Here is a 23,560-nt window from a genome sequence, read left to right as displayed (position 1 = left end):
ACTGTGAGGAAATATTTGCAAATCACATATCCAACAAAGGCCTTATATCTGGAGTATATGAAGAATTCTCAAAACTCAACAGTAAAAAAACCATCCCATTGTAAAATGAGCAAAAGACATTTCACCAAAGAAAAATAGATGGCAAATGAGCATGTGGAAAGACATTCAACATCATTAGCTACTAGCAAAATGCAAATTAAGAGCTCAATGCAGTATCATAATACACACACGAAAGACTAAAATTTAAAAAGTGAAAATACCAAATGCTGACAATGATGTAGAGAAACTTGATCACTCATGCATTGCTAGTGGGAATGTAAAATGGTTCAGCCGTTCTGGAAAATCATGTGGCAGTTTCTTACAAAACAAAGCAAGCACTTATCGGATGCCCCTATAATCACACTTTTGGACATTTAACCCAGGGTAATTAAAATATATGTTCACACAAAAGCCTGTGCACAGATGTTCATAGCAACTTTGTTCAGAGTAGTAAAATACAGGAAACAATCCGCATGCCCTTCAATGTGTGAATGGTTGAATAAACTGTGATATATTTTTACAATGGAATACTACACAGCAGGAAAGAGGGATGAACGATTGAAACTACAACAGTCTGGATGTGACTCAGGGGCATTGAGCTTACTGAAAAAAAGTCAATCTCAAAGATTACTTACTGTGTAATTCCACTTGTATAACAGTCTCTAAATGACAACTATAGAGGTGGAAAACAGATCAGTAGCTGACAGGGGACAGGGATTGGGGGTGATGGGGGGAGTGTGGACTAGGTGCAAACACAAAGTCATAGCATGAATGTGGTGGTGGTTACACAAACTTATACATAAGTTAATGTTACTTAGAACTACAGCCATATGTACATACACAACATGAACGCAGTTTGAAAGCATGGTGTGAACTGAATTAGGTCAGTAGACTACTTAACAGTGACACACAACTGTCAGTTTTCTGGTTTGGATATGGCACTACCACTATATAGGATCGCACTGTGGAGAGAAACTGGGTGAAGGAGTTAAGGGACATTTTGTACTACTTCTACAGCTTCCTGTAAATCTGTAATTATTTTTTTAAAGGTAAAAGAAATTACCTACATTGTGGCCAACATTATAGATACTCCTTTGACTCACATAATAAAGTGGGAGTTTAGAAAAAGTGCAGGAGAAGAAATGAGGAGATGGGAGTTCGAGTTACAGACGTACACCTTACTATCTATGTACTTACAGGAAAAGCCTCTTACATGCTCCAAACTGCAATTTCGTCTATAAATATGACTAATAAAACCTGCTTGGCTTGTCCCAGTGAGGTTACTGTAACAATTTTTTGTAAAATTCAAACTAGATTATTTTGAACAAAGTGAAACTGTAGCCAGCCAGACCCCAGATGTGGACGTTTGCAGCCACAGCTGGAGTGACTGTTACAGTAGCTTGTTTGGATCCTGCTTAGTTCTCTAAGGAAAACAGTGTGTTAATTGATAATGGCTATTGATTACAATGTTACAGAGGTGGATTAGAGCCCTTGTGAGCCATCCCATAGCAGGGAAAAGAAGAAGGAGAAAGGAACCGTGTGATAATGACAGTGCTTAATGAGTACCAATAAATATTAGCCAGCATAACAATAATTATCATTAGTAGAGAGCTTGCTGCCAAAATTGTTATTTATTTGTCCTGAGAGGTTTAATACTCCAAATTTACCATAATCAAACTCTGGTTATATATCAGCAATCCTAAACATAAATCCTTTACCTTCCCAATCTATAGTCTTGTTTCCCAGGGACCATAATTGAATCTAAGCAAATATTTCTTTGAATCTTTAAAGAGGTATTCTAATTTGTGTCTTCAAAGGCCTATCTGTTCACAGCCTTTCTGCCTGAACTACCAGCCTGTAAAGGAAAAAGAAAGTTTTCTTAACCAGTTTTAACCACCATTCAACAATTGATTCTGCTTACAAATAATTGTAGTAGTAGTGGGAAGAGTAGTAGTAATAAGAACAATGATAATAAAATAGCTTACACTTATGGAGCACTTACTAGTTGCAATTAGCTGTAATAAGTATTGTATCTATATTAGCTAATTGAGTCCTCATAAAAACCCCAGGAGATAGATTGTATTATTATTATTATTTTTTTTACCATTTTAACCATTAAAAAAATATTTATTGGCATATAGTTGCTTTACAATGTTGCGTTAGTTTCTACTATACAGCAAAGTGAATCAGCTATATGTATACATATATCCCCTCTTCTCTGGATTTCCTTCCCATTTAGGTCAGCACAGAGCACTGAGTATAGAGTTCCCTGTGCTATACTGTAGGTTCTCATTAGTTATCTATTTTATACATAGTATCAATAGTGTATATATGTCAATTCCAATCTCCCAATTCATCCCCCCCCCATAGGTTGTATTATTATCCACATTTTACATGTGGAAACTAAGAAGACACAGATTGTCTGAGTCACTCAAGTGCACGTAGCTGGTGAGTGGCACGTCCAGGATCATCTAACCCGGGCTGTGTGGTTCTAGAGTCTCTTGCCTCTATGTCCTTCTACCTCTCACAAGAGCTTTTCTCACACCTGAAGCATCTCCAGCAGCTGGAAGGGGATTTGAGATTTTTAGAAGGAGACCGTTTCTTCTATGGCCATCTCTGTCAGACATAGTTTTGAGGGTACTGGTTACTTTGAAAACTCGGTTGTGACTAAAGATAATAAGATGTGAAAGTTTTGGAACCTTTGTCGTTTGGGGATAGGCTGGATCTTCAGTGGGTATTTGGGACCAGTGTAGAAAAAGACAGACTTTATTCTTGGCTTTAGGGGGTCACTTCTGTGTGACTTGGTTTAGCTCCAGCCACGTCCAGGTTACTTCCAAGTACTCAGTGATGTGATCATTCTGTGTCTGGAGTTACAAGTCCAAACTCCTCCACTTTTTAGTTTCGTGATGTTAAGTTATTTAATAATTTAATATTTAAATTTAATAATGTGTTTTTGTCTCACTTCCTTCATTGTAAAATGAGCAAACATATTTCACGTGACTTGGGAGAATTAAATGACATCATATATGTACAATAGTTATCCCAATGCTTGGCACTCGAGGCTGAATACTACTATGTGAAGTCGAGAAAGTAAAGTCAGGGTTGTAGAAAATGGACTACAATTCCTTTCCTCAAAGTTCACTACTTAAGGCATTCATGATAAAATTCGCAAACCTCATCACCATATATTGTGATTTGATTGCCTCCAAAGAGATAAAATTTTAAATTTATTAAAAGTTCCAAGAGGGTTAAAGTTCATGTGTTAACAGAGAGCAGGCGTGGACGCCTGCACGGTGAAAAGTGTTCATATGAAGTGGTCTTTGAAGCCAGGCAGGGGCACAGATATTCAACTATACTGGGAGAGTATTTTGAGTCAGGGAAACATCATGACAAACTAGAGAGGTAGGAGTCAGCTCGTGCACTTGCAAGACAGTGATGGGACCACCTCATTAGAGAAGGGGCTTTGCATTAAGAATATTGGGAGATAATACAAGGTAGGATAGATGTGTTAATTAACCTGATGGGGGAATCCTTTCAGAATGTATATGTATATCAAATTATCACTTTGTACATTTTAAGTATCTTTCAACTTTGTCAGTTGTAACTTTATAAAGCTGGTGGCAGGGGCGGTGAGGTGGGGGACACCACATGGGCAACGATGGACCGGACTTCTGGAATGTTGCATAGAACCACACCTTTCTCCATACTGTTCTGTTGCCTGGAGTGCCCTTCATGGGCATTTCTGGCTGAGAAAACCATGACCATTTTTAAAAGACTAGTTCAGATACTATGTCTTTCAAGAAGACTTTTCTCCCTCTTAGAAGTCATTTCTTCCCTCCAATGAACTTTTATTCCAGTTAATCTTTATTTCTTTTATCAAGTATGAGCACACATGCCAGTTTGCCTAGGTCATTCTGAGTTATGCCTGTTATTCCAGTGTAATTATTAGCAGAGCCCCCTTTCACTCTAAAATATGTTCTGTTTATATGATAAAATATGAGGTCACCTACTTATAACTCTTATCACTTCTCCCATGTGTTCCGGTTGGTTACATATTGCTGTCTGGTGGCCTCTATTAAAATGTTCATATGAGCAGAGACCATATCTACTCATTTGTATTCCCAATACAGACTCTAATAATTACTACTTAAATGGATTTAAATAAGGAGATTGAAAACTCTTGGGGTCTAAACCTATATTCTTAGACTTCTTTGTGTCCCTAATATCATCTGGTATTGCACCTGTACATATTAGGTGCTTGCTAGGTCCGTAAATGTGATTGGACATTCATAGGATTATACTATTTCTGGACTATCCTGGAGATGATGATCTGAGCACAGACTAGAAGTGTGTCTTCATGAATCTTCTCCCTTCACACTGCTTGCTAACCTGTTCGCATTTCTGTCTTAGAGTTTGTGTTGGTTTTAAGGCCTAAAGAAACATTTTCTTTGAAAAACCCAAGGTGTTAAATTAAGAGCCATGTGCATTTGTATACTTGACATTATTGCACGTGGGTGACTGAAACAGCTCTACTTTGTAGAATTTAACCCTTCTCATTACTGGTCCCTGTTAGGCAATTTAAAATAAAAATTAATGAAGGGACTTCCCTGGTGGCTCAGTGGTTAAGAATCTGCCTGCCAATGCAGGGGACACGGGTTCGAGCTGGTCCGGGAAGATCCCACATGCTGCAGAGCAGCTAAGCCCGTGTGCCACAACTACTGAGCCTGCCCTCTAGAGCCCGCAAGCCACAACTACTGAAGGCCGCGTGCCTAGAGCCTGTGCTCCGCAACAAGAGAAGCCACCACAATGAGAAGCCCGTGCACCGCAACGAAGAGTAGCCCCCGCTCGCCACAACTAGAGAAAACCCACGCGCAGCAACGAAGACCCAGTGCAGCCAAAAATAAAATAAATAAATAAATTTATTTTTAAAAATTAATGAAGATAGATGATATTTCAGTTTATTGGTACATTGATCTAACAGTTTGCTTAACAAACTATATTGAATTTTTAGTTTTGTTCAATTAGTGTTGATTTCTTTGAGATTTATAGCTGGAATTGCAACTCTTGTTTTATAACCTGTTCTGACTTAAATAACCCTACTTGATTTTTCTTCTTAAGATTTCTAAGAAGTTATACTAGCAGATGTTAAAGGGAATAAGGGGCATAAACTTTCTCACATTATTTATTTACAGAGGAGTCGTTTAGTTGAGTATTAAAATATCCTGAGGATGAGGGGAGAGTCTAGTTATCTGTGAAATCTTGATTTCTAACTTGGAATCTTTCAGTCCATTTCATAGTGTTAGATGTATTTTCCCCTATGTCTTGTGGATTAAGGATGCCATGGCTCTTTGAATGTATATAACCATATTACTACACGTTAGGCAGCAGCCCAGTGGTTAAATTCTGAACCTTGTGAAAATACTTGTGAGTTGATGCTCCTCTGCCGGGCTGTATTAGCTGGGCCTTCCTCTTTAGTTTTACCCTCTTTGTTCTGTTGGAGAAGAACACTGATAGGGTGTGACAGGTGGTTTACCTCACGAGCTGGACCCAGGCGATCGGAGCCTCCATACCCAATTCCCAACCTTGGGGCTGTTGACATATCAGACTGGTTAATTCTTGGTTGTCGTGGGCTGTCCTGTGCATTGTAAGAGGCTTAGCAGCATCCCTGCCCTCCACCACTAGATTCCAGTGGCATCTCTTTTCTCAAAGCATGACACCCCAAAACATCCTCAGACGCTGTCACATGTTTCCTAGGAGGAGGAGATGCAGCATTGCACACACCGTGCCCCTGTCCCTATTGAGAACCGCTGCCTTGGAACCTCTGCAGAAACCTTTGCAGACATGGAAGCAGCAGTGACCTTAGAGAAGCACTTAGCAATCATTGTCACTTGCATAAGTCGCTTGACTTCTCTGACACTCAGTCTGTTTACCTGCCAAGTGAGGATAATAACATCCATCTTTTAGAGTTGTTGAGATTTCAACCACATCAGGCATGGAAACTGCCAGGCATAGAGTAAGGTCCCGATGCACGGTAGTCACTGTCGTTCTTACTTGGTGAGTTCCAGCTAACTTTTCCAACACCAGTGATTCCAGCTTATGAAAAAGTCTCTCTCTTTCTCACCCTGCAAACAGAGCACGACGAATGTGGCAGCGGGCAGCACAACTGTGATGAGAATGCCATCTGCACCAACACCGTCCAGGGATACAGCTGCACCTGCAAACCGGGCTACGTGGGCAACGGGACCATCTGTAGAGGTAGGCTGGCCGTGTAGGGGCAAGCCCTGAGCTGCAGCCCTGCCCAAGCTCTTGGCGCTCCTGTGGCAGACCCGTTGTGCCATTCTGGTGGCTGAGCGTGGCCAGTGTTCCTGTTCCTGGACTGCCAGTTGGCAAGGGCACTGTGCATCAGAGAAGAAGGTGCTCTGAGTCTACCTTTTGGGTTGAAGGAAGAAGGTGTGAGTGTGGTTCGGGGGCATGGTTCCGTATCTAGATGGCTCTCTTCAGCTTTGCCTGTTGGCTTGTGTTTGTGATGGACGCACTGGTTGCTGAGAGCCCTGCTCAGAGGGCATGTGGGCACTGCTCATGGCCACACTCTAGGTATCTGTTCAGCGTAGGAAGCTTAAAGTTTCAGCCTCTCTCTGTGTTTGGAGCAGTTCAGAGGCCAGTGCCCTGGCTTCTGTCTGCATTTAGAATAAAATTCCCATTTGTCCTTCTGGCTAACGAGAACATTCAGAATCTGGTCCCTGGCTCCTCTCAGCTGCATCTCTGTGTTCTCCCCCATTCTCCCTTGGTACCAGTGCACTATTCCTCGCACAGGCCAACCACATTCCTGTCTCAGGGCTTTGTACTTGTGCTCCCCTGAGCCTCCATGCTCATTTCCTTCAGGTCTCTGCTCAGGTCTGCCCCCATCGTCAGAGACTTTCTTTGACCACTGTTTCTGAAATAGACCCCTGGTACTTTTCGGCCCCATACCCTCCTTTATTTTTTCTTCACTAACACAGCCTATCATAACATTATGCATTTATGTGTTTGTTTCTGTATTGTCTGCCTCCCCATGGGGATGTAAGCTATGTGAGAGTGACCACTGGGTTGCATCTCCCTACTCTGTCCCCAGCAACTAGAATGGTAGCTGGCACACTGTAGACAATCAATAACTAACTGAATCAACCAAAGAGGAAAGAGACCCAGTCACATTGAAAAAGAGGCAAAGTGTACAAAAAACCCAGGAAATAACCCTTTGAGTTAGGTATTATTATTATCCCCATTTTAGAGTTCACAAAGCTGAGACACAGAAAGGTTAAGTAACTTACCCAAGGACACACAGTGCATTATCAGTATTCTTCTGAAGAGGTGACATGCTGATGGTGAAAAATAATGAACAATGACTTCCAAGAGGAGAATCTTAGAAGATTGATTTTATTCTGTGTTGGGGAAGTTGGGGTAAACAGCCTCATGCATGACTGAGAGTTAAATTGGTGAGACTTTTTAATGGCAACTTGACAAAATCAATCTACTTTTAAAGTAAATCTGAAGGGTCATAGAGGGATTCTCTTGAGTCCATAGATTTTACCTCTTGAAATGTGTTCTAAGCATATGCTCCTGAGGGGCGAAAAATGCACATACAGGGATGTTTTTGCCACATTATTTGTATTTACCAAAAACCAGAAACAGCCCAAGTATATGTCAGTAATGGAATGATTTAATTTATTTGGAGTATAATTTAATGGAATACAATACAGTGGTTTGAACTTCTGAGTGTATCTACAGACACGTGCACACACATATACACACCCACACTGAAAGGCATATTTTTGAGAAAAAAAGAAAAGTAAATAAAACCAAGTTGCAAGACAATACATATGGTAGACATATAGTATAATCACCTGGCTAGTTTACTATTATTATTTTTTAGCATCTTTATTGGAGTATAATTGCTTTATATTGTTGTGTTAGTTTCTGCTGTATAACAAAGTGAATGAGCTATATGTATACATACCTCCCCATATCCCCTCCCTCTTGCACCTCCCTCCCATCCTCCCTATCCCACCCCTCTAGGTGGTCACAAAACACCAGGCTGATCTCCCTGTGCTATGCAGCTGCTTCCCACTAGCTATCTTACATTTGGTAGTGTATATATGTCAGTGCCACTCTCTCACTTCCTCCCAGCTTACCCTTCCCCCTCCCCGTGTCCTTAAGTCCATGCTCTATGACTGCGTCTTTATTCCTGTCCTGCCCTTAGGTTCATCAGAACCACTTTTTTTTTTTTTTTTTTAGAGTCCATATACGTGTTAGCATATGGTATTTGTTTTTCTCTTTATGACTTACTTCACTCTGTATGTCAGACTCTAGGTCCATCCACCTCACTACAAATAACTCAATTTCATTTCTTTTTATGGCTGAGTAATATTCCATTGTATATATGGGCCACATCTTCTTTATCCATTCATCTTTATCCATTCATCAGTAATATTCCATTGTATATATGGGCCACATCTTCTTTATCCATCCATTCATCACTTAGGTTGTTTCCATGTCCTGGCTATTGTAAATAGAGCTGCAATGAACATTGTGGTACATGTCTCATTTTGAATTATGGTTTTCTCAGGGTATATGCCCAGTAGTGGGATTGCTGGGTCATATGGTAGTTCTATTTTTAGTTTTTTAAGGAACCTCCATACTGTTCTCCATAGTGGCTGTATCAATTTACATTCCCACCAACAGTGCAAGAGTGTTCCCTTTTCTCCACACCCTCTGCAGCATTTATTGTTTGTAGATTTTTTGATGATGGCCATTCTGACCTGTGTGAGGTGATACCTCTTTGTTGCTTTGATTTGCATTTCTCTACATATATTTATGTAAATACAGGGAGATGGGAACCATGCAGATTGTTCACCTTATTACCAATGGGTGTGTGAACAAGAACATCCACTTATTGCTATAAATTCAATATTGTTTGCATCTCCTACAGTGGGGATTTATATATGTAATATTTGTGTGTTTTTTAAAAAGTTCCATGAGACAAATAAAGAAACTAGTGCTCAACTTTTAAAAGAAGACTTGAAGATATTTCCAAAGCAAAACAAAAAAATATAAACTTTAATATAGTTCCACAGGTTATCAAGCCACTGCTGACACCTGCATGGTAATGCTGTAAATCTGAAGAACAACACAGGGAATTGTTTTTAATGCATTATTTTTCAAATTGCCATTACCTCATACAATGCTATTGGTTGCACCAGGTCAGTGGGTTTTGTTTGTCACGCCCTCTCTTGCCACTGTGATAGGTAATGGCTTCACCTTTGTGGAATTTGGAAGTCCCAACTGTGAAAAATACGAGTTCAAATAATGTTCCTGGTGTCCATGGACTCTGAAAATACATCTTCCCTTGAAAGTTATGAATCAGGGAAAATAATTTTCTTAAAGTAATTCTCATGGCCCATTGTGTTAACCTTAATGAGATCAGGAGAATCCTGCGTTTCATCAGTGTTATGTGGGGAAGCATTGCAGTAGAGGTGAAGACTGGACAAAGGAATTGGAGAATTGGGGTTTAGACCTGATTTCCTTACTGGTGAGCTGTCACTTCTGTAGTTTTACATAGTACGGTTGGGTTAATGTTACCTTCAGTGTTTATCCAGCAGTGTTATTGCAAAGAATTATTAAAGGAATACATATATTGTTGTGTTTTAAGCTATCAAATGGTCTAAAGGTGGAAGATAGTATGATTGGTGGAACAATGATGAAGGGCAAGGGGAAGGCAGTACATGAGTTGGCTTCAGCCTCAGCCTTGTGACTCAAATACCCAAACATGTGTCTGTTTCAAGGCATACATTTTATAGTTGAGTTTTCCACTAGTAACTGGATCATTTATAGAGGGAGTTGGACAAGGCGTATCAAACAGCTTGAACTGATTCAGAAGGTCTGAGAGAAGAGATGGCTTGTATTGTGCTGGAACCACGGTCTCGGGCACAGATGATCCAATCCTCACCAGACTTGCCAAATAGACACTCCTCTTCATAAAGGAAAAAGCTATTACTTGGGTACAGAAGCAGAGAAACTTAAAGCAATCATTTCACTACCATTCCTTCCTGAGGGCTGGAAAAGATACATGATCAAGACTCTCCTCATCGCCCAGAAAGGCTCCCCTATTTTGGATGCACTAATATTATTGTTAATAAAAGTATATTGGTAGCAATGTTCACAGGAGTACTGGAGTGTCAATACTGCAGTGTTGAGCAGAACTAAAATAACGTCAAACTTATTTGTAAACTCACTGTCATGCAAATACTTACCAACAAGCACTGGTACTGAATTTAGATCTGAATGTATCTGTTATAGTCCTTAAGGGTGGGGGCAGGAAGGACACTTTACTGATTTAATTCTAAGAGAAGGAAGTCTCTAGGCCCAGAGACTATTATTATGCTTACACTTTCAATAATGCTTCCTTTGAAAAATGTGACTGAAACTTGAAAATGAAACTGATTGTCTAGTCTAAGCTTTCAAGATACATTATGTTCATCAGCTTGGTAAAGAAAGGCAGACAGACACAGAAGCTGTATTGCAGTCTTGAAACCAGCAATAGTGCATTAAGAAAACAGTCACAAGAAGGGAACTTGTGTGGTGCTAGGTGCGATATATTGGTTGTGTTATTTTGACTTAACAAGGCAGACCTTGATGTAGTCTTTTCATATTCTTTTCCTACAAGTGCATTTTTCCTAGGCAAAAAAGGGAGTCTCTTGGATGCACTTTAAGTACTCTCCATCACTTACCAAAGTCACTGCTTACCTTTTAAAGTTTGCAGCCCAGTAGACGTAACTGCATCCTTAGGGGCTTAAGGGAAGCACGTTAAACCAGCTTGTATCTCAGAGGGAGTGGAGATCTGGCACTTAGACAACTGCTGATTCTTTAAAAACTGCATTTTGAGGTTGCACTTTGGTGAGTCACATAGATGTTTGTTATCTGTAATTGTCACATCCAAAATGATACATGAGATTAGCAGAGCCATATATATATCAGTCAATTTTATTTTAAAACAGGCTACTGAACATTGAGTTTCTGGTGAAAAATCAAGATAAGACTGGCTTTCTTTCCTAACTAACAATTCTCAGTGGACCAGGAGGCTTTCTTTAGGCAACGTTATTGAAAGATGTCACAGTCAATCTCTAGGCTCTCTGCTGGATTATGATCTGTTTGGGGAAGCAATTATTTGCAAGATATTTAAGGTGCTTAACAACTGCTACTTTTATAGAATGGTGCGAGCTATACTTAACATACCCATCTCAGTTCAGAATATATGCAAAGGGTATTTACCTTTTTTAGAACTGAAAAACGAATGTACCTGGTTGGATGTCATTTTTTTTTTTTTTCTTTTTGGGCAAAGCTGATGAGATCTTTATGATGAAAATAGTCTTACAGTGTATTTCTGTTAGATTCCCATGAAACGCAGGTTGTTTTTTTTTTTTTATTTTTTATGGAGTGTTTAAATTCCTTCAACAATTCAAAACTGAATTCTGCTGTCACATGTAAAATGGTATCCACTTGAAGAGCTAATGACATCAGATGCATTCTACAGCAGACTTTTCATTTTTAAGCACAGTGAGAAAAAAGGTTATATTCTGGGGGGCAAAATGGTAGGTGAGGTTAAGAAGGTCACGTGATAAATCAGTAGCCTGTACTGACGCTTCAAGTTACGCTCCCTAATTGAGGTTATTCTTACAATCAGTTTTCAAACAATAGTGAACATATTCCTCCCTTATAACATTGATATAAGGGCTCAATTGTAGCTTTCCTTTCTATACATCCTGAAAGGATGTACAAGAGGAAATCACTGAGACATCTTGAAAAACAAATCTATTTGTCAAATACCATGTTATTTCAACAGCAGCAAACTAGTCAGTTAACAGTTAAAACCCTAAGAAAATATTAACTTGTTTGAAAACAAGTCTATATTGTAATAACCCCAAATATCAACCTTAACATCCGATTCTAACTTTCAAATGCTGGGTACCTTTTCCAAGAGGAAATTACATCTGCTTTAACATGAATCCCCAGTTTAAATACTTGCAGAAAAACACACATATTATCTACTCAGCAAATGTCTGAAATCAAACAAAATAATCCAGCACTGGACATTAATATCTTACAAATAGCATAAGATCCCAAAAGTACAAGAAAAACCTTTATAGAAAAAGAAATTATTTGGACAAATTCTAAGTACAACAAGACATCTAAAGAGGGGACCATCTAGAAATCTACCATACAGTACACTAGACTCAATCTGGAGCATTCTACAATTTTATATTAAATTTGTACAATTTTATACCAAAACTATAGTCATTTTAAGAAAACATTTTACATTTAGAATAACTACTTAAGACATTTAAACTGTAGATAATATTTAACTATAAGCAAGAATAAAAAATAGTCCTATAATAATCTTTTATCTTTTCTCAACAAGTAAATAAACACAGATGCCTTCTTTGCTTTTATGCCTAACTACCTCTCTACTCCTTTAGTCCAGTTCCACATCATCAAAAGTAGGGGTGAATAAACAAAATCAGTAACGACAAACACAGCAAGGGCCATTGTAGTAGGGGTTATCAATGATGGGAAATTTGTACAATGAGATATCTAGTTAAAGGAGTAAAGGTAGAATGTGCTTTTTAAGAAAACGGCCAATAATCACTCATCTGAAAAAATGCAAATAGGCGCCAGGTAAAATTGGCAGAATTTGAACTGAAACCAAACTTTTAGTGTGTATCAAACTAGCATTAAGAAATGCACACAGGATGTAAACCAAAATAGTGGTTATCTCCAGGTGGCAACATTACAGGGAATTTAAATTTTCTTCCTGTTTTAATATGCATTTTTTTCACGTGTGTTTTTAGATTGCACACAAGTAGTACCAAGTGGCTAGAAAGAACACAGACCAAGGATACTAAAGTAAAACCACAGGGTCTTTTTCTAGCAGAAAGGACCTCAAGGATTATCTAACTTAGATACATTATCTATGTATGTATCTGGGATATAACGGCACTGATTTAAAAGATTAGACTAGAAATTCCAAGAATACTTCCTAGACGATTAAAAATAATCTATTTTCAGGATTGTTTACACTCCCTAAGTATGCAAAACTTAACACATTTAAATGTAAATTCCTTCATATACGTTATTAAAAAGTAGGAAAAACAAATTTAAAGGGAGTTTACACAACCTTGTAATTATAGCATAAGTTCATTGTTGAATGACAGAGCAAAGCAGGTCATTACAGAGTTTGTCTGAAAGCAGGAAGCTGGCCTGCAAGGGGCCTTTAGGGAGTAGGCTGGGTGCCCAGGCAGGTAGCTCTTTGCTTTGCTGTCTGCATTCTTCAATAAGCCCAGTCCTTTTACATGAATGGGTGTGATTCAGCCTAGTTTCCCCATGAAATAATGTAATGAAAGATTTCTACTGACGAGGGATTACACTTGATGCAAAATTTCTCAGTGACATTCAGATTAATTCCAGTGTCCACAATTTAAGCAATTTCCAGTAGGCATTTACAACCCAAAATCCAATGACCTGGTGTTTTCATGATAGGGAAAGTGTTCCAGCGAAAAATAAAGTTTAGATTTGCTCCACTATGTACATCTGAATATATCCAGAGGAGTAAAACTCAAAGCCAACCAAAAGACAAAATGCTATAAAATATTTTTTTTGTTGTAAGGTAATCAAATTCTTCCCAGAATAATGTGTAACTAATTTCACATATTTATTTGCAACCAATTTAACTTTTCCAAATTCTCATTTGCAAATGAGAGGCTCATACAATTAAAGCTGATGATACAAACCATTGTTTCAGAAGGGTCAGAATTTACACTAGTCAAACGTGATTCCATAAGATTGATTTTAACATGTTCTTTCAACTTTATTAAAATCATCAATATCCCAGACGCATTTACCACTTAAAAAAAATCAATGCTATCAAAAGGTGATGTTCACTTTAATCCTGTTTGCCTTCACACCACTGCCGTGAGCCTTTATTCCAGGCCACATAAACAAAGAGGGCCAGGACCACGTGGACGGCGACCACTGCAACAAAAGCAGCATAAAAATAGCTGTCTCTGTTGGACATCCCAAAGGCGCCTTCAAAAGCATAAGATTTAGTCGTGAAATGTAACCCAATAGGTAAAGTGATTATTAAAGCTGTGAAGAACAGGAGCGTCTCCAGAGTAGATGCTAATGAACTTTCATTTCTGAAGTCTCATGGCTGCAGCGCATTCAGCACCACTTTATCAAAGCGCTCCATGGCGTCGACACACGCTAACAGCAGGCGCTCAGAGGCAGGCTGGGCTCAGGGGCCGCGCTCAGTCGGCTCCGCAAGAGACCGGTCGCGGCTGACTGCGCCGCTGGATGTTATATTTTAAGGCAAGGTTAGCATAAATAGATCTGGTTCTTTATTTTTTTAGTCTGTAAAGGGTGACAATTACTTCATAATACTAGTTTCTTACTGATTTAATCATGCAGTTATGAGAAATAGCCAATATCTATATCCGATGTTAAATTCCTGATTAATTTTGTTTCTTTAATTAATTAGTTAGTTTATTTATTTATTTATTTTTGGCTGCGTTGGGTCTTTGTTGCTGTGCGCGGGCTTTCTCTACTTGCGGCCAGTGGGGGGCTACGCTTCGTTGCGGTGCGCGGGCTTCTCATTGTGGTGGCTTCTCTTGTTGCAGAGCATAGGCTCTAGGCACGCGGGCTTCAGTAGTTGCGGCATGCAGGCTCTAGAGCTCAGGCTCAGTAGCTGTGGCACACGGGCTTAGTTGTCTGCCGCATGTGCGATCTTCCCGGACCAGGGCTTGAACCCGTGTCCCCTGCATTGGCAGGCAGATTTTTAACCACTGTGCTACCAGGGAAGTCCCTGATTAAAAAAAAAAATTTATTGGAGTATAGTTGATTTACAATGTTGTGTTAGTTCCTGCTGTACAGCAAAGTGAATCAGCTATACATATACATATATCCACTCTTTTTAGATTCTTTTCTCATGTAGGCCATTACAGAGTATTGAGGAGAGTTCCCTGCGCTATACGGTAGGTCCTTATTAGTTACCTATTGTACATATAGTAGTGTGTATTTGTCAATCCCAGTCTCCCAATTTATCCCTCACCCACCCCCCACCTTACCCCCTGGTAACTGTAAGTTTGTTTTCTACATCTGTGACTCTGTTTCTGTTTTGTAAATAAGTTCATTTATAGCCTTTTTGAGATTCCACATATAAGCGATATCATATGGTACTTGTCTTTCTCTGTCTGACTTACTTCACTCAGTATGCCAATCTCTAGGTCCATCCATGTTGCTGCAGATGGCATTTTTTAATGGTTCTTCTTAATGACTATCACACTGTGAAAGCTAAGTAAGTAGTCAAGAGCCTAGAACACGTTCCGTTGCTGGGTCTGCCTGGCCCAGAGACTTCTTAATATTACCTTAGAGGCTTCTTTTTTTTTTTTTCGGCCACACCTCATGGCTTATGGGATCTTAGTTCCCCAACCAGGGGTCGAACCTGTGCCTCCTGCATTGGAAGCATGGATTCTTAACCACTGGACCGCCAGGGAAGTCCCCTTAGAGGCTTCTCTTGATTCAGATATTTATTAAGGTAAAGGATAAGTCTAAAAACATTTACAAAGAGTGTGCAAGTGTCAGCAGGGTTTGGCAGTAGTGCTAACTGCGATCCTTCCTCAACAGGATTTTGGTGGGATGCTAAACTAGTACTGACCAGTAGAACGTGTTGTGGTTTACACTTGCCTTCTTTCACATTTCTGCCTCTTCCTATTCCCAACACAAGGATATGTTTCTTCATTTCAGCCTCATGCATGCCACTCTGTTTGTTTTCTAGAATAAAGTTAGATACGTTCCTGGCAGAGTAACTCAGCTCTGCTGAAAACTGCTCAAAGCTTTAGTCCCTAAAATACGGCCATCTTGCAACTCAGCCACACTGAGTTTGGTGTCTGTTTCTGTTGCTTTTGCCTAATCTTCTCATTTATACATAGATGTTTATTTTCCAGGGCATCTGGATTGCACCTTGTCCTGTGATAATGAACCAGTGTCCTCACTTGCTAATAAACATGACATTTTCAAATTTCTTCTCACCCTTAGCTTCTAAATTTTAGGGAAAACTGGAAGGCAGTAGGGTTAACGTGTGAAACTGCTTGTATAAGGTTAGGAAACAGTGGTAGCTTCTGTCACAGACAGGCTTGAGAATTTCAGTAGTTCCAAAACACTAAGTTCTTACCTATCACTCACTAAGAGCTGGTGGTGTGTGTAGAGGGTTGTGCTCCACACAGTAACTCAGGGACCCACTCACCTTACATCTTGTCGCTGTGATCTCTTCTTGGTTCTCAGAATCCTCACCACTCCATCAGCAGACGGGGAAGGAGAATTAGGTCATGCGTGGGAGGTTTTGAAGGGCCAGGCCTGAATGGGATGCATACTTCTTTGGCTCACATGGCATTGAGCAGAATTAGGTCCATGGCCCACCTAACAGTACAGCAGAATGTCTGTGTGCTTGGGAAGGAGGGTGAGGCCACAGCTGTGGGTGAACACTAGCAGTCTCTGCTATATTGCTGTTGTGAATACAATTCTAAGTGAATAAAAGTGGCTGCATTATTATTTGTAGAAAACAAACCTCCGTGTGCAATTCTAAAATGGGTTTTGGCTGATGCACTGTGAAGAGCAGGCTTTCCAGTAAGAAAGATGGAGTATCCAGGGTTTAAAAAGGTCTGCAGTAGAGCTTCCCTGATGGCGCAGTGGTTAAGAGTCCGCCTGCCGATGCAGGGGACACGGGTTCATGCCCCGGTCCGGGAAGATCCCACATGCCGCGGAGCGGCTGGGCCCGTGAGCCATGGCCGCTGAGCCTGTGCTCCGCAATGAGAGAGGCCACAACAGTGAGAGGCCCGCGTACCACAAAAAAAAAAAAAAAAAGGTCTGCAGTGGAATGCACTCATTCTTTCCAACCATGTCATCACCACTTCTGTCTGGCTTCTGTCAAATTAAAGATAGCTCACTTTTTATCTAAGCTTCTGATCCTGCCAGTTACAAGAAAAATTGAGAAACTTTATGGGTCACTTGAAAGTAGTGCAAAAAACTCAGAATCATTAAATATCTCTTCAGCAGAGCTGCCAGTGACATAGTAAAGTAACTCCACTTGAGCCCTGGACCTCTCATCATTCTGTTACTTAAATAACTGATTCCTGCTTGTTACTATAACTCTCTTCCTAAGTTTTGTGATCATTTCTTCCAAAATCAGTGAATTTTCCACTTTTAAACTTACAACAGAGAAATCATGTGTTGGTTCTCTTGCACTGTGTTCTTGTATCACCTTACTTATTTAGGGATGATACTATTTGTAATGTGCGATATTCTGAAACAGATACTGGACAGGGATAAGGCAGAATTTGAAGTATTTATTCAAATGTAGTTTAACTATAGTTTTAAGTTGTGTTAGGAAAAATGTACTAATTTAAGATAGATTTTCTTTTAAGTAGAATATTAAAATTTCATAAAATGGATATTTTGCCTGGATTAAGTGACTATGTAGATGAGGGAGGAATTCTAGATATTCTTCTGAAACACAGCCTAGTTTTGGAGATGTGACCAGATGAGCTTGGAAAATGGTTTGAATTCAGCCTCCTAGACTATTTATTTTTATTTTTTTTACATCTTTATTGGAGTATAATTGCTTTATAATGATGTGTTAGTTTCTGCTTTATGACAAAGTGAATAGTTATACATATACATATGTTCCCATATCTCTTCCCTCTTGCATCTCCCTCCCTCCCACCCTCCCTATCCCACCCCTCTAGGTGGTCACAAAGCACCGAGCTGATCTCCCTGTGCTATGCGGCTGCTTCCCACTAGCTATCTACCTTACGTTTGGTAGTATATATATGTCCATGCCTCTCTCTCACTTTGTCACAGCTTACCCTTCCCCCTCCCCATATCCTCAAGTCCATTCTCTAGTAGGTCTGTGAAGGGAATAAAGACACAGACCTCCTAGACTATTTAAAGCGAGGGCATGATCTTTGGCATCTAAATGGCAAACTCTGTTTTGCACAGATAAGGGTATTGAATATTGGAATATTCATTTATAGTATCTCTCTAAAGACTACATTAAGTAGAAGAAAAATAAGGTGTAATAAATTTCTCAAAAGCAAACTTGCTTTATGTTTAACAGAACAAAGTAAAACACACACATGCACGTACACAAGCATATGGTTTGACATTAGTAGAAGACGTAAGGGCTCTAGAATAGCAATGCCCAGTTGAGATACAATGTAAAGCACACAGGTTAATTTAAGTTTTCTGGAAGTTGCTTTACCAAAGGTAAGAAGAAATAGGTTTGACACCTCTCGATCCAGACATTTCAAGTGCTCGGCAGATAGCTGTGACTGCTGACTACTCCAGTAGCTCTAAAACATTTAGGATAGGTTTCAGTTAATAAGGATATGGTACACTCTTTAATCTGTACCCCTGATCACATGGAGAAGATGGCTAGGGAGGCAGCATGGTGCCCTGAACGTAAGAAATGGGGCTTTCCATCATTTTCTTTGTTATAGCAGCCCAGGTCTGGCTTTCAGTTGAATGCAAAACCGTAGTGTTTATTAAGCAGACGGATGGCTGGAATCCATATACTGGGGGCTGAGAATATCTAATTCCTTCTACAGTATAGCATTTCCTGTCTCAGGATGGAATTTCCCCATAAAGTCACATATTGAATAGAAATGAGTAGCATTCATCAAAGCTCAAATTATACTAAGATAAGAGAGGGTAGATGGGAAAAGAAAACAAGTCTAGAGCGTTTACTTTTGTTGCGTTTCAAGATCAGTTTCATACTAAAAACAATTCATAAGAGAGCAGACATGTGCAGTTCATAATGACCTGCTTACTCTGGCGATGCTCACCGGCTTTACATAGCAGCTCGCTCTGCAGTCTCTCGCAACAGCCGTGAGCCAGAGGAGAGCCATGCGTTCTCGAGGCTAGGGAAACGCGGCAATCTGTGGATCATTTTCTGACACGCTTATCCGTGCCACTTAATGGGATCGTACTTGAATGCTGAATTTACAGAGAATAAAACCTCATTATTTTAGACCCAGATAATTTGGAATTTGCAATAACTTTATTGAAATTGAATTAGCAAGAGGCAACCTCCAACAGTGTAAATACAAGGGCTTTTGAATCTGGCACTCTTGACGTCAGACCTCCACTCCCACACACACTGTGGAACGTAGGGCCTAGTCTCTTCACTTCTCTCAGTTTGCTTGCTCGCCTAATGAGTTTGGAGGAAATGACAGTAACTTCATCGTGGATGTTACCACTCGTCTTTTCCAGTCTGGCTGCTTTCTAATCCACCCAGCGCACGTCCAGATCCAGTGATTCTCTGTGGCCTACCTGCAAGCTGGATGACAGAGTGATGAAGGGCATGGCTTCTGGAGCTAGACTGCTTGCTTAGAAGCCTGGTTCTTACACCTAGCTGTGACATCTTGGGCTAGTTACCTAACTAATCTGTGCCTCGCTTTTATAATTGGGCATAATAATTGTATATATCTCCATAGGTTGTTTTCAGGACTAAGTGGAGTGTAAGTGCTTAGGGTAATGCTTGGAATATATTGGGTACTATCGTGTATCTCTCTCCACTGTGAACTCTATGCAGAAGATCTTCCCGTGCTTCCCCATGACTTTAAGGGTGGGATTCACACCTCTTAGCCTGTGACACAGGTCTTTTCTGATCTAGTTGCCACCTACCTCTTTAGTCTCATCTCCTGCCACTTCCCCTCCAACAAAACCAGTCCTACTTTAGTCAAACTACTTACAGTGTTCCAAGTCTTCCTTGCTGTGGAATAGCTCAACGGTTACGTGCATGGATTGTTGAGGCCAGTCTGCTGGGTTCAAAACTGGTTTCTAGCACTTAGCAGTTCCATGACCTTAGAAGTTACTTAAACTTCTCTGACTTGAGGGTTAAATAAAGTGCCTGTACATCGTATGTTCTTAGTTGTTACGTCCTCACTTTGAATGAAAAATCTTTGCCTTCGTTTTTATTTGGTGGGAGCTTGTCCTTCAAAATGCAGTTCACGTTCTACCTCTTTCAAGCCATTCGCCTTCACCCCTCCTCCGTGTTCCTGCATATCATTCTCTGTCTTGGCATTTATCACACCATAGTGCAAGTGCTAATTTGCTTAATCTATCTCCCTCACTGTCCTGGGAAGGCAGACAGCGTGTCCTTGTCATCTTTGTGTCCATAAAGCCTAACACATAAGGGTTATTTAATAAATATTTGTTGAGGAAAATAAGCAGTAAACTAGTTGTGAGGATTAAGTGAAATAACCTATGTTGACCATTTGGCACATAGCAGGAACCCAGTAAATACGAATTTCCTTTCCTTTAGAATTTACTAACAGTAAAAAGTAAAATTTACTTTTTCCTATGTCGCGTGTGAAAAGGGTTTTTCGCTTTACTGGGAAAATTAAGAAAGTCAGTAAATAAGGATCTTGCTCACAGTACAGATATTCTACATTTGATCTCTATTTGGATGTGTCTTTTCTCATCAGAGTAGTGATGAGAATGGTTTGGGGGTTGGGTCCACCATATTCAGCTTATTCCAGTTAATATAAAGTATGCTTTCTTTTTACACAATGAATGTCGAAGCCATAGAAATATAATGCTCTAAAGAAAAGTATGGCCATTTACCTAGAAGGCCACCCCTTTGACAATAATAACAGCTAGCTCGTTGTTGTTGTTGTTGTTGTTTTTCCCAGTTTTGCTACATTTTAATGGTAGGTTTTTTAAGGGATTATTTTTAGGTCTTGTCAGCAACATCAAACAAAAGGTACTGAGTACTCCACAGGGTACAGAGCACTGCCGAGCACCTCAGAAAATGCACGTGACCTGGCGAACATGTTGTTCTTGCCCCTGAGGAGCTTACAGTCTGGGGGGGCGCGGTGTCCAGGGGTTGGGGGGTGGCTGACAGCTCACAGTCTTAGGAGTTGAGTGAACAACAGAGTAATTTATTAAGGCAAATTCTTCATCCCCTCAAGCTACTGTGGATGGAATCATTTTGAAACTCAACTAATCAAGCGAGAGGCAAGACTGACTTTGGTTGAGAATTCTTCAGACTCATATAGTTTTTTAACATCCATCATAGCAGACAGAACTGACCTATCAGACAACTGAAAGTGGAGACTAGATCTCTTGAACTGCAAGGGCTAGGACTTAATTGTGGTTAATTATTTTAAAAAGCAAACATGCTGAACGGTATGACTAGGCTTATTACACTAGTTTAAAAATAGGCCAAGTACTGGGCTTCCCTGGTGGCGCAGTGGTTGAGAGTCCGCCTGCCGATGCAGGGGACATGGGTTCGTGCCCTGGTCCGGGAAGATCCCACATGCCGCGGAGCGGCTGGGCCCGTGAGCCATGGCTGCTGAGCCTGCGCGTCCGGAGCCTGTGCTCCGCAACGGGAGAGGCCACAACAGTGAGAGGCCCGCGTACCGCAAAAAAAAAAAAAAAAAAAAAAATAGGCCAAGTACTGGCATGGCCTTCCCCTCTCGCTAGCATTGGTCATTTAAAATAGTGAATAGTAAACATGTGGGCTCCACATCTAACCCACAGAATTAACAGCTAGCTTTTATTGAACACCTGTGAGCCAGGCACTGTGCTAAGAGCTTTACAACAAACATCTCATTTAAGTCATACCAGTTCTCTATGAAGGAGGCAGAATTATTGTCCCCATTATATACATGAGGAAACTGAGGCTTTAGAAAGGATGATTGAGGCAGTTAGCTATGTAGTCTAGGCCGGGGATGAGATTAGATAAGGAGAAGGGGGTTTTTGAAAAACAGGAGTCATCATGTGTGTGGATACCAAGTCATTATATGGATACAAGCTTGGAGAATGCCAAGACTTTTCCTACAGGTCATGTGGGAATAATAGACTTTTCATGAGAGAATTGTAAGGGAAGGAAATTTTGGGGGCATGAGCAAGGACCTGATTGTTGTTGAGGACCTGATTCTTTTTTTTTTTAATTTTTTTTTTTAAACCCCACATTTGTTTATTTATTTATTCTTTTGGCTGTCTTGGGTCTTCGTTTCTGTGCGAGGGCTTTCTCTAGTTGTGGCAAGCGGGGGCCACTCTTCATCGCGGTGCGCGGGCCCCTCACTATCGCGGGCTCTCTTGTTGCAGAGCACAGGCTCCAGACGCGCAGGCTCAGTAGTTGTGGATCACGGGCCCAGTTGCTCCGCGGCATGTGGGATCTTCCCAGACCAGGGCTCGAACCTGTGCCTCTGCATTAGCAGGCAGATTCTCAACCACTGCGCCACCAGGGAAGCCCGAGGACCTGATTCTTGTTCCACCTGGTGGAGGAAGCGTTCTCTGAAGAGGATGAGGGTTTAGGGAACTCCGTTTCACATCCACTGAAGTCCCATAGCCAAAATCTTTGGGACAGAACGGAGTAAGGAGCAGGAAGGAGAAAGGAAGCAGCAGACCTGATGTTGAGTTTGAACTGAGATGGATGCAGGGAAGGGTTGCATTTTGGGTGATGGAGATCAGAGGAGTGTGGAGCCTGGTTAGATTAATCTCCATATTCCAGTGGTGGTTCCTAAGGTAGAGTCAGGGGAATGACAGCTGCAGAACCTGGATTACAGACAACTGGGGAGAGAAAAGGAGGATGGCCAGAGTAGAGAAATGGACATCTGTTGTTTTTACCAGTGAGCGTTCTTTCACCATATTGCTAACGATTCCTCAGTTTCCTTCTGGGAGCCACCCCTCCTCACTTTTAGTCCCTATGGCCCTAATGTTGGAACCTGTAACCCTTCTCTGGCACAATTATAGAAGTGCATTCTCCTGGCCACAGAGATTGGTTCAGGTTTGACACGTTACCCAAGCAGATCCAATTAGTTCCCCCCCCCACTCTGGTTACATTCGACAGGGAGACTAACTTTTCTACTATGGAAGGGGGTCTGGAAGAATATGACCAGGAACATTTATGGCCATTTTGAAACCACAGGGGAGAAGCTGTCTGAGAATGAAGCCAACACACAGAACTGTGTGGAGAAACGGAGCTGAATCAGACCTTGACAATATCGTTGGAGCTTCTGTATCCAGTCATGCCTGAAGGGTTGCTCTGGGTTTTCCGTCATTTTCTAAGAAAGTGCTAACTGTTGGTACGGTAACTCAACCGCTTTGGGAAGGAAAGCAGTAAGAATCCTTAACATTCCAATGGGAGAAATCTTTGTATTTCTATGAGCATAACATATATTTGGAAAAAAGGTGCTAATGAATCAGGGTGGTTAAAGTTCTTACTATGAAACCAAAAGGCAGGCAACATTTTAGAGAGAAGAATAATTAGCAGATTTGACTACAGACTTGTACTTGTTTTTCCTCTGGCATGGGCAAATTATTATCAGTCTTAGTATTCTTTTTTTTTTTTTTTTTGCGGTATGCGGGCCTCTCACTGTTGTGGCCTCTCCCGTTGCGGAGCACAGGCTCCGGATGCGCAGGCTCAGTG

At 40.7% G+C, this 23,560-nt stretch overlaps 1 protein-coding gene and 1 pseudogene across 2 annotated transcripts in view; one reads left to right on the top strand and one right to left on the bottom strand.

The window, feature by feature from the left end:
* NELL1 (neural EGFL like 1) overlaps positions 1–23,560 on the top strand; it is an 865,825-nt gene that overhangs the window by 526,299 nt on the left and 315,966 nt on the right. For both annotated transcript variants that reach the window (XM_067749619.1, XM_067749618.1), the window contains exon 14: positions 6,172–6,294. In XM_067749619.1, coding sequence (XP_067605720.1) covers positions 6,172–6,294 — 123 coding nt within the window. The remainder of the gene's footprint in view (positions 1–6,171; positions 6,295–23,560) is intronic.
* LOC137231267 (vacuolar ATPase assembly integral membrane protein VMA21-like) lies at positions 13,995–14,317 on the bottom strand (annotated as a pseudogene).

This window comes from Pseudorca crassidens, chromosome 9 (assembly GCF_039906515.1).
Source record: "Pseudorca crassidens isolate mPseCra1 chromosome 9, mPseCra1.hap1, whole genome shotgun sequence".
NCBI classification, from domain to species: domain Eukaryota; kingdom Metazoa; phylum Chordata; class Mammalia; order Artiodactyla; family Delphinidae; genus Pseudorca; species Pseudorca crassidens.
This window is presented reverse-complemented; position numbering and strand designations above follow the sequence as displayed.